This window comes from Trichosurus vulpecula, chromosome 9 (genome assembly GCF_011100635.1).
Source record: "Trichosurus vulpecula isolate mTriVul1 chromosome 9, mTriVul1.pri, whole genome shotgun sequence".
NCBI classification, from domain to species: domain Eukaryota; kingdom Metazoa; phylum Chordata; class Mammalia; order Diprotodontia; family Phalangeridae; genus Trichosurus; species Trichosurus vulpecula.
Window position 1 is genome coordinate 14,092,666 of NC_050581.1, and position 16,452 is coordinate 14,109,117.

Here is a 16,452-nt window from a genome sequence, read left to right on the forward strand (position 1 = left end):
CCTATACTGTGGGAGGGCATAGGAAGAGCTATTTCGTCCTTGCTTTAGGTCTCTCAACCTAGCTTGAAAAGCAGGGGAAGTGGGTAACAGTGTATTAGGGGAAGGAAGTTTTCCATGTTTGGCTCCCCAGTCCTTCCGGTCTCGCTGGAAGCCCCACTAACCAACAGCAACACCTCTTTCCCTTGTCGCCTTAGCCTTTTTTGAAGGATACTCTTTGTATCTGTCTGACTCTTCTCGTGAGGCCATGCTTTCTGTCCCCTATCCAGAGACTGGCGACTGGTACCTCTCCTTACAGCTCATCTGCCCAACAAATGTGAGGTCAGTGTCCGAGGGGATGCGGTCAGGGGACCAAGGGTCCCACGGATAGTCCCAGGAATAGGACAAATTGGATCCTTCTGGAGATTTCCAAAGGGCCAGATTTGGGGGCGTGGGCTCCCCCTTTTGTCAGTTGGGGGATTATCCCTGCTGGGCCTTTTTGGCCTTTTTCAGTCACCGCAGGGACATCACTATTAGAGGATGGTAATGATAATAATGTCAGCAGTTCACATTTCTCTAGCTCTGTACAGTCTACAAAGTACTGTCTTTTTAACAACCCTGTGAGGTAGGTGATATAAATATTATTATCCCCATTTTACAGATAAGGAAACTGAGGCTCAGAAAGATTAAGTGTCTTGTCCAAGGTCAAACAGCTAGTAAGTATCAGAGCCTAGACTCAAACCCAGGACAGTTGACCCCCATTCCAGTGCCCCAGGAAGCTAATGTGGGGAAGGGCAGCCTCAATGGCTAGAACACAAAGGGGGAGGGAAAATGTGGAAGGCAAGACTGACCCAGCACAAGGCACAGAATAGAGAGGACATTGGGTCAGATTGCTAACTGGCTGATAGCTTCTAGAGATGTAGGCTTATTTGTGTGTCCCTTTGCCCTTTACAGTGAGTGTCAGCAGGTTCGAGCCAATGTGGAGGCTTCCATATCCCTGACCCCCTGCTTCAATGATTGTGGCCCCTATGGCCAGTGTAGACTGCTCCGAAGACACGGGTACCTCTATGCCAGCTGTACCTGCAAAGCTGGTGAGTAGTACTTGACTCTTTCCTGAGAGAGGAAACCCTAGATTGGATTTTTTTCTCTAATTCCCACCCAGAAAGGACCCTAGGACATAGGACCAATAGTCATAGTTTCCCCTAGGTTCCTGGGACCTTGGGGACCCAGCCATCTATCCTCAGGACGGTATGGAGTAGGGTCGAAAACCAGAATCCTGGCCTATGAGATCATTACAAGGCATATAAGAGGTGTAGCAGCCCTAGGGGCATGGCCAGGGTTCTGCCCTGAAGAGAGGAAGGCCCCTTAGAAGAAAGGCAAGGTTAAGGGAAATGTTTGAAGCCTTCCCTGCTTCTTCAATGCCCCATTCATTTTTTTGTTTTTCTTTTTTTCCTCTCAGCCTCCTGCTATGGTTTTCTTAGGGACCTTCCTCATTTCTGGAGTTTCTAAGACTTTCTACCTCATTACCCAGACCCTACCCTGGTAGGCCAAGCAGAAGAGTCCATTCTACTGATGGGGAAACATGGGGCTTAGAGCCCCATCTTGATACCCTACCTCAGGCTTTTCCTCCTCCCTAGAATGAGATATCCTGATTTGAATTCCATCTCTCCTCCAGACTTCACTGTTTCTGTTGAGACTATTGCCATTTTTCTAGTCATTCAGATTTATAATCTTGGAGTCGTCCATGGTTCTTCTTTTTCTCTCTCCCTGCATCCAATCAGTTGCCAAGTCCCATTTTTAAATATAAATTTTTATTGATATTTTTGTCATTCATCTCCTTTACATTTTTATTGGTATATTTGTTTTTCATTTCCCAGTATATCCTTCCCTCCTTCACCTCCCAGAGAGTTATGTCTTTAAGAAGGAAAAAAAGGGGGAAAAAGTGAAGCAACATATTAAGCAAATCCAACATTCTATGTAGTGTTCTCTGCATCTCCACAAAGGAGCCGAGGCGAAATAGTCCCCGTCTCTTCTTTGGAGCTAGGCTTGGTCATACTTTCACAGCATTCAGTTTCAGATTTTTGTTGTTTTTTCCACATCCATTGTTGTAGGTATGTTGTTTTTCCAGTTGCCAGATCCTCCTACTACAGTATCTTTTGTGCCCATCCTCTTCTCTGCATTTACACAGGCTCTGCCCGAGCTCATTACTTCTCCCCCAGACCATTGCAGCAACTTCCTACCTGATCCTTCCTGCTCCCTGTCTCTCCCCTATTCAAGCTTTCCTCCACAAAGCTTCCAAATTGATACTCCTAAAACATAGACTTTACCATGTTGCTCCCTGACTTCAGTGGCAGTTACCTCTAGGATAAAATCCAAAATCCTCATTCCAGCCTCCACAATATGATTCTCACCCAACTTTCCTGAAGTAGTATTTCATATTAATCCTTTTTCTAGTCGAACTGGCCCACTAGCTGTTCTCTGTGCATAACATTCTACTTGGTTGCCTGGCCTAGCTAAGCCAAGGTCTTGAAATCTAAGATTTAGAAATCAGGGGAGAGGTGTAGCTGCTTCCCCCTTGCAAAAGACAATATTCAAGTGAATACTGGTCCTTTATTTATATAAATTTATTTTTAGTTTACAACACTCAGTTCCACAAGTTTTTGGGTTCCAAATTTTCTCTCCCTCCCTCTCCTCCCCCCAGCCCCCAAGACAGCATGTAATCCAATGTAGGTTCTACTTATACCTTTACATTGAACTTATTTGTATAGTAGTCCAGTTGTAAGGAAGAATTATAACCAATGGAATGAATCATGAGAAAGGAGAAAGAAAACCAAAAAAAGAAGGGAAAAAACAAGAGAGCAAAAAGTTTGCCTCAATCTGCATTGAGACTTCATAATTCTTCCTCTGGATGTGCATAGCTTTTTCCATCATGAGTCTTTTGGAGCTGGCTTTGAACCTTGCATTGATGAGAGGAGCCAAGTCTATCAAAGTTAGTCCTTACAGATATCATGTGTTTGTAATCGTGTATAATGATCTGGTTCTGCTCCCTTCACTCAGCATCAGTTCATATAAGTCATTCTAGGTTATAATGAAGTCTGTCTGCTCCTCATTTCTTACAGCACAACAGTATTCCATTACCTTCATATACCACAACTTGTTCAGCCATTCCCCAATTGATGGGCGTCCCCTTGATTTCCAATTCTTTGCCACCACAAAAAGAGCTGCTATAAATATTTTTTTACATATGGGTTCTTTTCCCACTTGTATGATCTCTTTGGGATATAGCACTAGAAGTGGTACTGCAAGGTCAAAGGGTATGCACATTTTTATAGCCCTTAGGGCATAGTTCCAAATTACTCTCCAGAATGTCTGGATCAGTTCACAACTCCACCAGCAATGTAACAATGTTCCAATTTTCCCTCATCCTCTCCAGCCTTTATCATTTTCCTGTTTTTTCATGTTAGCCAGTCTTACAGGAGAGATGTGGTACCCAAGAGTTGTTTTGATTTGCATTTCTCTAATCGGCAGTGATTTAGAGCATTTTTTCATATGCCTATAGATATCTTTAATTTCTTCCTCTGAAAACTTCCTGTTCATGTCCTTTGACCATTTCTCAATTGGGGAATGACTAAGTGTTCCTTTCATGAGGCAGCAGCTGAGGGCATTGATTAGAGCTCATACCGCCCCGTCCCTCCATGCAAACATGTTAATAACCATAACGGAGTTGCCTATTCCTCCTGCAAGCCTGGCCCCAGGCATTGATTGGAGGGAGTTGAGGGAGAATGATACTGTGAAAGACATTCCCTGTGTCCCTTCTGTTTTTCACCTTGCAGCCTTGGGAGTATCTCTACATAAGCACTTCACTCTCATAGGTGATAAAGTATATGTAAGACAATGCTTAGATTTCTTCTCTTTTTTCATAAAATTTAAAATTCCTCTCTAAGGTTCCCGTCATTTCTACATAAGCATTTAGTGCTTCCTGGCTGGTCCAGCTGCCTAAGTTGCTATGTACTAGGACACGCTCCCTCTCCAGTGGTGAATTCAGGTCTGTCAAAGCCTTTTCCCTCAGAGTGAGGCTGAGGTCTCTAGGGAGCAAGCAGCATCTGGGAAAATGCTGACTTGCGTCACATCCGGCTCCAGCCCCAAGATTGCTGAATCACCCTTGCTGATTGGAACTGGAGGAGCGGAAAGGGACTTGGCCAGCTCAGACTTCCTTGCTTTCCTGGTGATACAGGAGGGAGGGCTAGCCCATGGACTTAATTCAGGATTTCCAAAGAAAACATTTTGGAAGGTCCCTGTTCTAGGGCAGAGCAAGGCAGCTACCTGGCTGTTGGTCCCTAGGCTTAGATTACTTATGGAAAAACTGATAACTTGGGGAAGCTTTGGGATATGGCTTTGAGGGGTCCTCAGAGGAGGATTATCTGACTTGACTTTTGTCCTCTCTACAGTATCCTGCTGGTCCAAGGATATGATTAAAGGTCCCTTCCCTAATTGTTAGTTATAATTGTGAGTCGATATTACTATCTCTGTAATAACTTCATTTACAACTTCCCTATAGGGGCATATAACGATCCAGCTTTCAAATTTGGAAGTTAGTAGTTAGACTAGCTCAGTTGGGTAATGTTTTAATTAGATCTCTTTTTGGTGCCTGGAGGTATCTTGGCCCCAGAGCTTGATGAGAGAAGAGTAGGGAAAGGACAATTCTGGAAAGGCCCTCGCTAGAGGAAGCCAGGCCCAAGTGCTAAATGGGAATGGGGGCTGATTAGTTTGGAAGCTGTACTGGCTTCTGCCACAGAATGTTAGTATTAGGAAGGACCTCAAAGGTCATCTGGTCTAACCTATATCTGAATGGGAATCTTGTCTATAGTATCTCTGACAAGTGGTCATTTGGTGTCCATGTGAAAACCTTCAGTGAAGGAATATTTGCTCTCCCCTGATGCTGTCCATTCCATTTTAGGACAGCTGTAGTTGTCAGGAAGTGTTTCCTTATGCTAAGCTGAAATCTGCCTCTGCCACTTTGATGCTTTGCTCCTGGTCCTGCCCTCTGCAGTCACATGAAACGAGACTCATCTCCCTGTCACGTGACTTCCTTCTGTATTTTTGTACATTTCTATCCTGTAGCTGCTGAGTATTTCCTTCCTCAGGCTCTAATCCTTAGTTCCTTCAACCAGTCCTCATAGGGTCTTTAAGCACTTCACTCTCATCAGTGTACATAAGACAATGCTTAGATTTCTTCTCTTTTTTCATAAAATTTAAAATTCCTCTGTAAGGTTCCTGTCATTTCTACATAAGCATTTAGTTCTTCCTGGCTGGTCACAATCAGATCCAGAATATCAATTTTCCCTTTCATTTTCCCTTCAACTTTCTTAAAAAACCCTTAGTTTTTATTGATATCTTTTATCTTTATATTACCTTTATTTCCAAATGCGCCCGCGCGCGCACATGCACACACACACACACACACACACACACACACCTCCTGAAGAAAAAAGGGAAGATGCATTTTCTGAACTCTTTTCCAGGAACAGCTTTGGTCATTTCAATTACACATCATTCAGTTACTTTTTTTGTTCTTCCTCTTTACCTTGTAGTCATTGTGTCTTTTGTTTTATTGGTTCTACATATTTTACTCTGTATCAGTTCATATAAATCTTCTCGTCATCTTTTAAAAGAAAGAAACCGTTTTTTAGATGCTTGGCTTGGGCAGAGAGCTCCAGCAAATGTCCAGTGAATTAAATTTCCTCTTCCCGACTGTAATATGCCTCTGTGGCAAGTTTGTGGTTTCTTTACCTAATTCCTCTTCTGTTTTCCTTCTCTCCTCTGAGTCATTACTGCATACTTGCACAAAAATATTCCTTCTCTTTCTCTCTCCATTGATCTTCACCCAACTGCTCTCTACCTTGGTTTCCCCCTCTGATTCCTTTATGTGCTGCTACTTACCATTTCATCTCTTCTGTTCCTTTTAAGTAAGATATACCTTTCTAACAGCTATATATATGCCACTTGAGAATCCCATCCTGTCAAATCTCAGTGCTACTCCTACAAGGTTGGATTTTTTTCCTGATGTTAGGATTTTTAGCTCACCTTCTTTCTTCCCTGTACTTTGTGCATTTGTATATCAACATCTGAACCCATAGGTTTTATTGCTGGCTTTCTTCTTGAATATTGTCTCCTGTGATTACTGAGCTTCTCATTTGGTATTCTTTCTGTGCTTTACTTACTACTCTCTATGGTATCTGACTTGGCAGATCTATGAGGGCAGTTTCTTCCTCCTCTTCCTTTTTTAGTTTAAAGCCCTCTTGATCAGATTTGTGAAATCCTGGGGAAACATATCTTAGTATAACATCCCCATGCCCTGTATCTTACCAATTCTATGCACCCCGAGTTGCTTGATTTTGCTTTTTTTTTAACTTTAGTTGCTAGAAAAGGCTTTAAAAAAACCTGACCTCTGACTAAAGTGAACTAAAGGGAAAAAGGAAAAACTGGGCTTGCCTAGCAATTTATTGGAAGTCAGGCAGGGACTGGAATCTACCACTTACCTCACAGGGTTGTCATGAGGATCAAATGAAAGCCTATATCTGAAGCACTTTGCAAACCTTAAAGCACTGTACAAATATTATCTATCATCATCATCACTATTATTATCATTATAGAGAAGGAACCAACATCCCAACAGCACTAGGGAGCAGGTCTCTTTTTTGATTAAGTGATTTCATTTATTTACAAATGATATAAAATCTCAACTCTCAAAGTTCTTGCAGTTGAATAGATTAGTGAGGAAACCTTGGGTAGGATTTAGCCCAAGGATCAGATTTTAAGTCCTAGCTTACCTTCTGTTTTGGGACATCTCTTGTCCTCCCCACTCCCATCCTAAGTTCCAGTAGTTACTGAATGAGTCTTCCCTTCCATCCCTACAGGCTGGCAGGGCTGGAGCTGTACTGATGACACCAAGGCCCAAACAGTGGTGCAGCAGAATGTGGCCACCCTGCTGCTTACACTCAGCAACCTCATGTTCCTGCTCCCTGTCACCGTCGCTGTCTACCGCCACTATGTGGTTGAAGCATCTGTCTACACCTATACCATGTTTTTCTCTACGGTACTGCCTTTCATTTCCCGTTCGTTCTTACTGTGCCCATCATATGTTTTTTTCTTTCCTCCCATCCAGCCTTTCCCACTCCTTGGAAAGGGCTTGCCTGGGAGTTCTTCTAAAGGCAGTTTGTCAGGTATGAGCATCTCTTTAAGGAACTAGTGTTTCAGAGGAGGCCCCTCCTCTCACACCAGAAGGGTATCTCAAGACAAGGGGCCTTCCCAGAGTTAGCAGTAGTATTTCGTTCATGCATGCAGGAGCATTTACTAAGCATATGGTGTGTACAAAATACTTGGCTAGCCTGACGAGGATGAATATGAACATGGCCTTTCTAGAGCTTACACACGGCTGAATCTCTATAAGAGACTCTGTCATGCAGAGTAGAATGGGAGAGGCAGGAAGATAAAGTGCTCTGGATATCTGGAGGAAGGAGATACAATCACTCATGCCTGGAGATTCGAAGAGATTTCACACATGTGTTGGTGGTACTTGAGGAAGGATTTCAACAGATGGTGCCTGGAGAAAGGCACAGGGACCAAAAAGTACAGGAGGGATTTAGAAGTCAGCAAAGATTCTGGTTTGGCTGAAGTTTCCGGCTGTGCACAGGAGAGTCATGAGATAGAGATAATAGAGTCAGGCTTTAAAGAGCCTTGAGCGGTCATCTGGTAGGTCTAATGCCCTCATTTTACAGGTGAGGACACTGAGGTCTGTGGAGGCTGAGTGACGTGCCCAGTCACTGGTATCAAAGATAGGATTTGAAGCCAGGTCCTGTCTCTTCAAATTCAGCTTTCATTCCATTGTACCATGCTGCCTTCCTGAGCTTTATGGAAATTGTGGAGAGCGTCAAGTGCTGTGCTGAGGATTTTGCATTTTCTCCCACAGTGAATAAGAAAGGCTAGCAGAGAAAGGCTAGAGGAAGGGAGACTAGTTAGGAGACTGATAAACCAGGTGGGAAACACTGAGGGCCTGGGTTAGGGTGGTAGCAATGGGAGTACAGAAGAGAGGACAGACTGGGTATGGGAAACATGAGAAAGAGTGAGTTAGAAATGATTGTGGTCCAGACTTCCTGGGCAGAGGGGAAGAGTACCTGAAGTCTGACCTCTGACCTCCCCTTTCCTTCCCTCCGAAGTTCTATCACGCCTGTGACCAGCCTGGGGTAGCAGTGCTGTGCATCATGGATTATGACACGCTCCAGTACTGTGACTTCCTGGGCTCCGTGGTGTCCATCTGGGTTACCATCCTGTGCATGGCTCGAATAAAGACTTTTGTAAAATATGTAAGTGTTGTTGAAGTCAGAGACCTTTTATCTCCTTCTAGGAATCCCTCAGAGAATGGGGAAGGGCAGGAGAGAATATCCAAAGAGCACATTCTGCATTGCTTCCTGTGAGGGGACTGGGGACAAACTGAGCATCAAGAAATCAAATTGAACCTTGAGAAATCATGTTCACATGAGACATTTTAAATGGCAAGCCTAAAGGGTTAGTGAAACTGGGGTCAGTATTGAGAGAACAAGGGGAAGAAGAGTCACTCTGGTGGCATTTAACTCATTTCCTGAAGGGAGGGAACTCTGATTTTAGGCATTCCACAGCAGGAGGAAATAGTACTTGTTAGGTGGGGTTGGGAAGAGCACCTCCCTTTCTGCTAACTCACACCCTACGTGCCCTGCCCCCCAGCTTCCTGGTTCAGCTTTTGTGTCTTTAGACAAGATCAAGAAACCAAGCTAGTCACAACAAACAAGTGAGGAAGGAGAGGAAGAGCTGCTTTGCTTTGCTTTTCACCTGTGCCCAAGGCCAGCTGAGAGGAAACTCCCCCTCCCCATGGGTGTGGGCCATGGCTGCTGCTCTCTCTGGCCCCTAGCTCCCAGAGGAGAGAAGGCATTCCTACAGCCATTTCTTGCCTTTGCCTCTCAGGTAGGATGCCCTGGAAAAGCCCTGGGGCCAGGGAACATGCTTAAGGGCCACCCACATTTCTCAGTCTAGCATGATGAACTAGTGTTGGAGCAAGGAAACAAATCAGTTTGTGCTTAATATAATAGAACTCTGGATTTAGGACCAGAAGACCCAGATTTAAATTCTGGCTCAATCATTTAGCAGATATATGACTTTGGGCAAATCACTTTACCTCCTTAGATTTTAGGGATAATCATCTCTGTCCTCCCTACTCACTGGGTTGTTGGGAAAATCTAGTGAAATGATGTGTTTAGACTTCTGGATCACCTGGCCACCTTGACAGATGGGAAATGAATGGCCAGCTCCTTTTCCTAGATCTACTCCAGCAAAAACATGGAATTTGCACCAGAATAACGATCAAGAATTCCAGTGAGAAACTACTGACTTCGTCTATCCCAGAACTACCCAAAATAACAGAAAGCCATGGGCAATGTGGAAAGAGCTGCCAGCACCAGCACCATCAAACAAGCCAGTAGCCAGAGACAGCGAAGAGCAGAGGTTCCCCAGGGTGGGGAGCTTGGAAGCAAGGGGTTCAGCATCAGCCATTTCAGCGTAGCACTGATCTGAGTGGGACAGCCTCAGCAGCAGGGCTCTGAGGCATCTAGTGCTGTGTCCCATGATGCCACAGAGGGCCCTGAGGATCCAGTGCTCTGAACCTCAAAGATCCAAGGGAATCTGGCAGGTAGAAGTTGGTGCAGGAACCCAGGGTGAGACCAAGCAGTGCCAACTACCCCTCACCCCTAAGTACAGCATGGGGCAAAGCCAACCTGGTACAAAACCCTAATTCAAGAACTAAAGCTGGAAAGATGAATAAACCAAAGAAGATCCCAACAACATAAACAGTTATCGTAGGTCTAGAGACTCCCTAAAAGAAAAAAAGAATAACAACTGTAGATTTAGACTCAAAGTAAAAAAAAAGTGGATTTTCTGCAAGGATTACCTAACTACCTACAAGAAATGAAGCAAGATATAGAAAAAATAAAAGCTCTGCAGGAAGCACTTGGGATGAATAGCTTAGATGGAAAAAGTGGTAAGCTTTACCCAAGTAACCAATCCCCTGAAAACTAGAATAGACCAAAAAAAGAATGATCTTATAAGACAAGAAACATCAGAATAAAATCAAAAGTAGTGTGACCCTTTCTGCACCTCTCAAAGTGCCCAATTCCTACAGGTGATGCCAAATCACTCAGCTAGGATTAGGAACATCAAACATGGGTTTAATTCTCATGAAGGAGCAGGGCCAGTGATGGGGAGAAAGGGGAAGACTACCAGCTCCATGCCTAAAGAGTCCCAGTATCTGGACCCACTTCACCTAGACTTTGCTCTTCTAAGGAGGGGAGGGACACAAGAAGGGCCTACATTTGGATGAGGTTTGTCAGTGAGCTAGGTCCTTAGTGTGATCTGCTAAGCCCTGAGAGAGGACTAACCAGCCACTCTTAAGTTCAGCTTGACCTGTTGCTATAGAAGCCCAGAAGTTCTTTGGCTGTTCTTGAATCAAAGTCTTCAAGAGTCATCTGACAGTCTGAACCTCTATCATTTCAAGAAGAGGGTAGGTACCCAGACCTAGAAATTAGACACCCAGCTAGCAGATTTTTAGTAAACCATGACTTGCCTAACCCTCACAAAACTCCCCATAATGTCCTAGCAGGCCAACATACATAGCACTAACCGGGTAACCAACCAAATGCCAAATCTTCAAAGGTAGAAGTGCCTAGAGGATGCAGAGCAGACTGGCTAATCAGGGAAAGCCCCATGGATAGAGTGAATCCTGGGCTCAGTCATATCATCAAAAAGGGCATAGACATATCCACCTTACTTTCTGCAGTTAAGTGTTGTATGATCATCTGATGGCGGAATAACTTGGGTCTGGGGTAGATCTCAGGAGAACTGGCTTCCCTTATCTGCAGGTCTGCTTTCCAACAACCTCACTGTGGTGGCTAGTATATTCCTATAAGATTTAATTTTCCTTTCTGTATTATGGGCAAGTTCCTTGACCTTAACTTCAAGAAGAGAGGCAGGAAATCCTAAGATCTTGAAGCTGGATTAGACCTTAGAATATAATTGGTTTTCAAGTGAAAAGAACCTCAGAGGTCCAGTAGTCCAGGCTGTACCTAAACAGGAATCTCTTCCCCCAACAAGTGGGGAACCTCACTGTCTTCTGAGGTAATCATTCCACTTGGGGATAGCCCTAATTGTTAAGATGTTTTTCCTTATGTAGAGTTGAACAGATGGAAACAACCTTTGAAGATTCTTTAATCTAGTGACCTCATTTTGGCAATGAAGAGACAAAATGAGAGGGAGGCCATATCTGATCAACACTGTGGAAGCTGAGTGCTGGGGCAAGCCTGAGGAGGCTGCTCCACAGGCTAGAACTGACGCCAATGTTTTTTTGGCATTCCCCCATAGGTGGTCTTTGTCCTGGGGACCCTGGTCATTGCAATGTCACTGCAGCTGGACAGAAGGGGCATCTGGAACATGATGGGCCCCTGCCTCTGTGCCCTCATTATCATGATCAGCATGTGGGTAAGGATCTCATGGGGTGAGTTGGGGGCTAGGGTGGAACCCTATAATGGAACCCAGGCCCTTGGAATTCCACATTCTTTTTGAGACCTCAAATTGAGCTACTCAATCTGACTGGAGATATCTTGTCCTGCATTCTTTCTTCTTTGATTCTGTGGATCTCAACACTTAGGGTAGCTTGGTGGCTGACCGTACTCATCCTATAGTATTCCCCCAAATCTCCACTGTTAGCCTGTTTGTCTATATTTGGCTTCATCCTCCTCAAACTCAAGCCATAAGAGGAGTCAGCAGTTTGAAGGGGCAGTCAGTAGAACAATGGACCTGGAGTCAAGAAAACTTGAGTTCAAATTTAGCCTCAGCTACAGACTAGCTTTGTAACCCTGGGCAAGTCATTTAACCTCAAATGAGATAATTGAAAACTGCTTAGCAGAGTACCTGGCACATAGTAGGCACCATATAAAGGTTAGTCATTATTATTATTTGCTGTGTTAAGTCTGGTCAAAGTTTAATGTTGGTGCAATCTGCAAACATTCAGGTGGTACTAGGAATTAGTGCTATGAAGTTATGAAAAGCAAAAGAATCGAGAAGGTTCTCATTCTGGTTCCTAACTCAGATTGGCCACTAAAGATGGACCTGTTGTCATTTGTATGCAGCTCATAGATGGATAGATAGATGAATGGATGGATAGATAGATAGACATCTCACTTGCTTTCTCTTTAGGGTTTACAAAGTGCTTTACTCACAGCAATCCTACACGGTAGGTAGTACAAGTAATACTATCCAATTTTACAGATGAGAAAACAGATACTCTCCAGGGAATAGGTTTACCCTCGTTGAAGGCCTCTGCACAGAAGCAGGAGAGCTGCTCAGGCATAGATAAGCTTCCTTTCCACTATTTCTACTGTATCACACTGTTAGTACAGGCCCTGGCTTTGTTGTAGTCTTCAGGTCATTACAGGTCTATAGTTTAATAAGCATTTTTTTAAGTGCCTATAAGGTACCAGGCAGACTGGTACACAAAATGTTCATCACCAGTTTCCCTCAGTTCACAAAGAAAACCCATTTATGTACAGATCAGTTTCTTTCTGAGGAACTCCTCAGCATACGAACAGTAAGGGGTCAGAGCCCAAGAGTTACTCCATAGAGAGTCCTGACCAAAAGTGTATCTTTGTTTTTTAGCCTTTGCCATGACCAGTTAAACTTAAATAGATCCTATATCTAATTGTAGAGGAATGTTAAATGAGTCACTTTTTACGGAAGACTAATTTTTCTGGTCAGAATTCCCCAATTCCAAAACAAAGAAACCTCTTTCAAAGTCTGACGTGTCCCCTCCATAGCCCAGCATAGTACCGAACAATAATACACATTCTGTAATGACTAGCTGGAGAGAACATTATCCACCTCACTTGAGATCTGATGAGGGTCAGGAATGTAGGATATTAGGGAGACAGATGCCCCCTGAAGCCTGTGCAGACGCTGCTTGTGTACCTTGCATGCCTCCAGGGTGGGCCCACTGACTGGTGTTCCTTTGATTCACCATTGATCAGCAAGGATGATGCACTGAGACAGACAGGTAGGTCTAAAGAAGATGGGTCTTCAGGAGCATGGTCTGGATGACCACTTTAGTTCAGCTCCAGGATGAGGACAAGTGTGTTAGAGTGAAAATAATGCTGCACTTGGGGTTAATTCAGGTTCCTGACTACCACATCCCAGCTATGTGATGATAGCTGGTTGCTCTGTATCTGAACCTCAATTTTCTCTGTGAAATGGGGATAATAATCATTGTACTACCCACCTCATGGATTCAGTGGAAGGCACTTTGTAAACTATAATGTTAATAGAAGGTAATGATACTGTAATTTCCCCCTAACGCAGCCAGGGGACTCTCTGTTACCTTCTAGTCGTTCTCTGAAGATGGAAGAGAATCCATGGTCTCCACCTCTCTACTCTGGCATTTGGTCCCCAGTGGGTAGGATGACATTTCACAACTAGAAAGTAGAGATGGGGATCAAGTCTGATTCCCTCAAGTCCTAAGGCAAGGGGTCCGCGTCCTCCACTCCCTCCCCACGTTGTACTTTACGAAGCTCTTTGCTGTCTGAATACTTAATAAATGCTTCTTGCCTTGCCAATTGTTTCTCAGAACATAGTAGCCAAACAACTTATTAATCCTCATTTGACAAAAATGAGCCCAAAGACACTAACTCAAACCTATGCAACGGCTTAGTCACTAGGATCCAGATCTTTGCCCCAGAGCAGCAAGACCCTCTCTCTTTGGTCATTAATAGATCGTGTCTTTTCTTGTATGGCTTAGGTGTACAGATGTATTCATCGACATCACTGTTATCCCACATCATGGAAGCGATGGGCCTTCTACCTCCTCCCTGGAATCTCTCTGGCATTTGTGGCTATTGCCATCTACACCTTCATGGGGACCAATGACAACTACTTCTACACACACAGCATCTGGCATGTGCTCATGGCCAGTAGTGTGGCTTTCCTTCTACCCCCTCGTGACAAGAACACAGAACCCTGGGCCTGGTCACAGAAGCTCACCTGCCGCTACCAGCTCTGTAAGAACACCCAGGAGGAACTCTATGCGGTGACGTGAAGTTACCTGGCCAGTGGCCCAGCTGTTCTTCTGCAGCAGGGACTGCCAATGATAGGCTGGCTCCACCTGCCTTCCAACTCGGCCTGCAGCTCCCACTTTTCCTCTGTCTCCAAGAATAAAGGAGATGCTTCCTATTTGATTTCTGTTCGAATAAAATTGTCCTGAGCACAGTTTTTCTATTTCTGCCAAGGGAAGAAATAGTCTCTTCCCCCACGCCCAAATCCAGTTCCTGAATCCCAGTTCTGTCTCTGCTCAAGAGGCCTAGGGGATCTAAGCCTGGGTATCTGCTATCATGACACCTGCATGACAGTCTGCTTGGGAACAGAGCCTCTAGCCCTCCTGACTGGTCAAGGGTAAACTTTTGGTTTGATGGGAGATTCAAAGAAACCCCATGGAGACCTCCAGCTTCCTAAACTGTTGAACTGTGCTAAGGGGTAGAACATAGTTCAGACTTTCAGGCACCCAGCCAGTTTTGGGGCAGGTCCAAAGAGAGAGGTAGTAGGTAGAGTAGTAGGTAGAAGGAAAAATGAAGGTGAGTTCATAACTGCTTCTACTTCTTCCTTTGCTTTCTATGAGAAGCAGAACCAGGACATGCATATTCTCAACTCTGCAGGGCTGGTCCTGGCCTACAGCTGTCACAGCCGAGCCGCTGGGCTTACCCCATCTCAGGCTTTTCTGCTCACCAATGAGACTGAAGGAGCCAGTACCTTAGATTGAGTTGTGTTGGAGGTTTCACTATAATCTTTGTTCTGGTTATCTCCTAGTGGAGTTGTCCCTTTTTTGCCCCTGCCCCTGTGGCCTCCCTACCTCCACCGCTACTTCCCCAAAGCTTCAAGGCCCTTTCTGGAAGAGCAGCTGTATCTCTCAGGGGTAGGTGAAGGAGGCTAACTAGGGGAATGGTGCATAATGGAGCCGTTGGGATGATGTCTAGAAAGATCACTTCTTAGCCAGGGATCAAGACCAAATATTCTGTTCATGGAACCAAGGGCAAGTCAGCGAAGTGGAATCAATAGGGAGCTGTGTAGATCACATCCCCTGTGGGGAATTTACTTAACCACTGTCATCTTGCAGACAGGCAATTCTGTGTAATGGATAGAGGGCCAGCCTCTGTCTAGAAGAAACTGCAACTATGATCCGGAACAAATCACTTTATACCTTAGTGCTCCAGGCAACTCTCTTAAGTTACAGAGAGGGTGCCATTGTGGTACTAGAGGAAGTTCCCCATAATGATAAAATCACAGGTCTGAACTCTGTACCTTCTACCCTTCCCTACTGTCATCTTTATAAGGGTTCTGTCTATATCCTGGAATAGAGCTCAGGCTGAGTTCAGGGCTGTCTGGAGTTGAGACCAGAGGCAATTGCCCACACAGGAATACTCATTTTTTCATTCAATGTATATTTATTGCTCCCCTATCATGTGAAAGACTCTGGGCTAGGTGCTAGATGGAATCAATGGCCTTGACTTTAATTAATACTGTTAAAACTGCTTAAAGGTTTACATTTTAACCTAGAGGCAGTTGAGAGACCCTTGAGCTCTTTGAGCAGGGGAATGATAAATTATTCCTGTGCTTTAGAAATACCCATTTGGCAGCTGTGTGGAGGCTAGGAAGCTACTTAAGAAGTATTGCTGTAAGTGATGAGAGCCTTAATTAGGGTGGTGGCCTTAGAAGTACAGAAAAGGGGAAGAATTCCAGAGAAGAGGCAGAGGTACAATTGATATAATTGAAGTAAATTGGCAACTGACTATAGGAAATGAGGGAGAGAGAAGAATTGATAGTGACTTCTCTGTTGCAGACCTGGGTGACTTGGGATTGTGATGGTACTTTCAACAGAGAGAAGTTGGGGCAGGGGGCGTTGGGAGGGGGGAGACATTTGAGTTTTGTTTTGGACGTGTTGAGTACAGGTGCCTATAGGTTATCCTTTTGGAAAGGATGGGATATCTAAGTGGAGACATCCAACAAAGCTGGACTTTGTAGGTCTAAGCAAGGAATAGAGATTCAGGAGTCATTTGCTTAGAGGTGCCAGTTTGAAGCCTTGGGCGTGGACGAGATTGCCAAAAGTTTAGCAAGAGGGCCAGGGAAGAGCTTGTCTTCTGTTTGATCTCACCCAAAGTGAGACATCCTGCCTGTGTTTAGGTGGTGGTAAAAGAATCACAAAGGAGATTATAAGTGTGGGCAGAAATAGGAAGACCAGCAGAGTGAAGGAGAGTACCCAGAAGGAGGCGGGTGGGGATGGTCTGCATTGTCAAGTGATGACTGTAGATCAAGTTGGATTGAGAATTGAGGAGTCGTTTGATTCGGGAATAAGTAGGA

At 44.5% G+C, this 16,452-nt stretch overlaps 1 protein-coding gene across 1 annotated transcript in view; it reads left to right on the top strand.

The window, feature by feature from the left end:
• Nucleotides 1-14,279, top strand: part of PGAP6 (post-glycosylphosphatidylinositol attachment to proteins 6) — a 30,979-nt gene extending 16,700 nt beyond the window's left edge. Inside the window, exons 8-13 of the mRNA XM_036737336.1 lie at nt 195-318; nt 931-1,067; nt 6,894-7,072; nt 8,193-8,339; nt 11,419-11,535; nt 13,844-14,279. Coding sequence (XP_036593231.1) covers nt 195-318; nt 931-1,067; nt 6,894-7,072; nt 8,193-8,339; nt 11,419-11,535; nt 13,844-14,140 — 1,001 coding nt within the window. The 3' untranslated portion in view covers nt 14,141-14,279. The remainder of the gene's footprint in view (nt 1-194; nt 319-930; nt 1,068-6,893; nt 7,073-8,192; nt 8,340-11,418; nt 11,536-13,843) is intronic.
• Nucleotides 14,280-16,452: the final 2,173 nt, after the last annotated feature.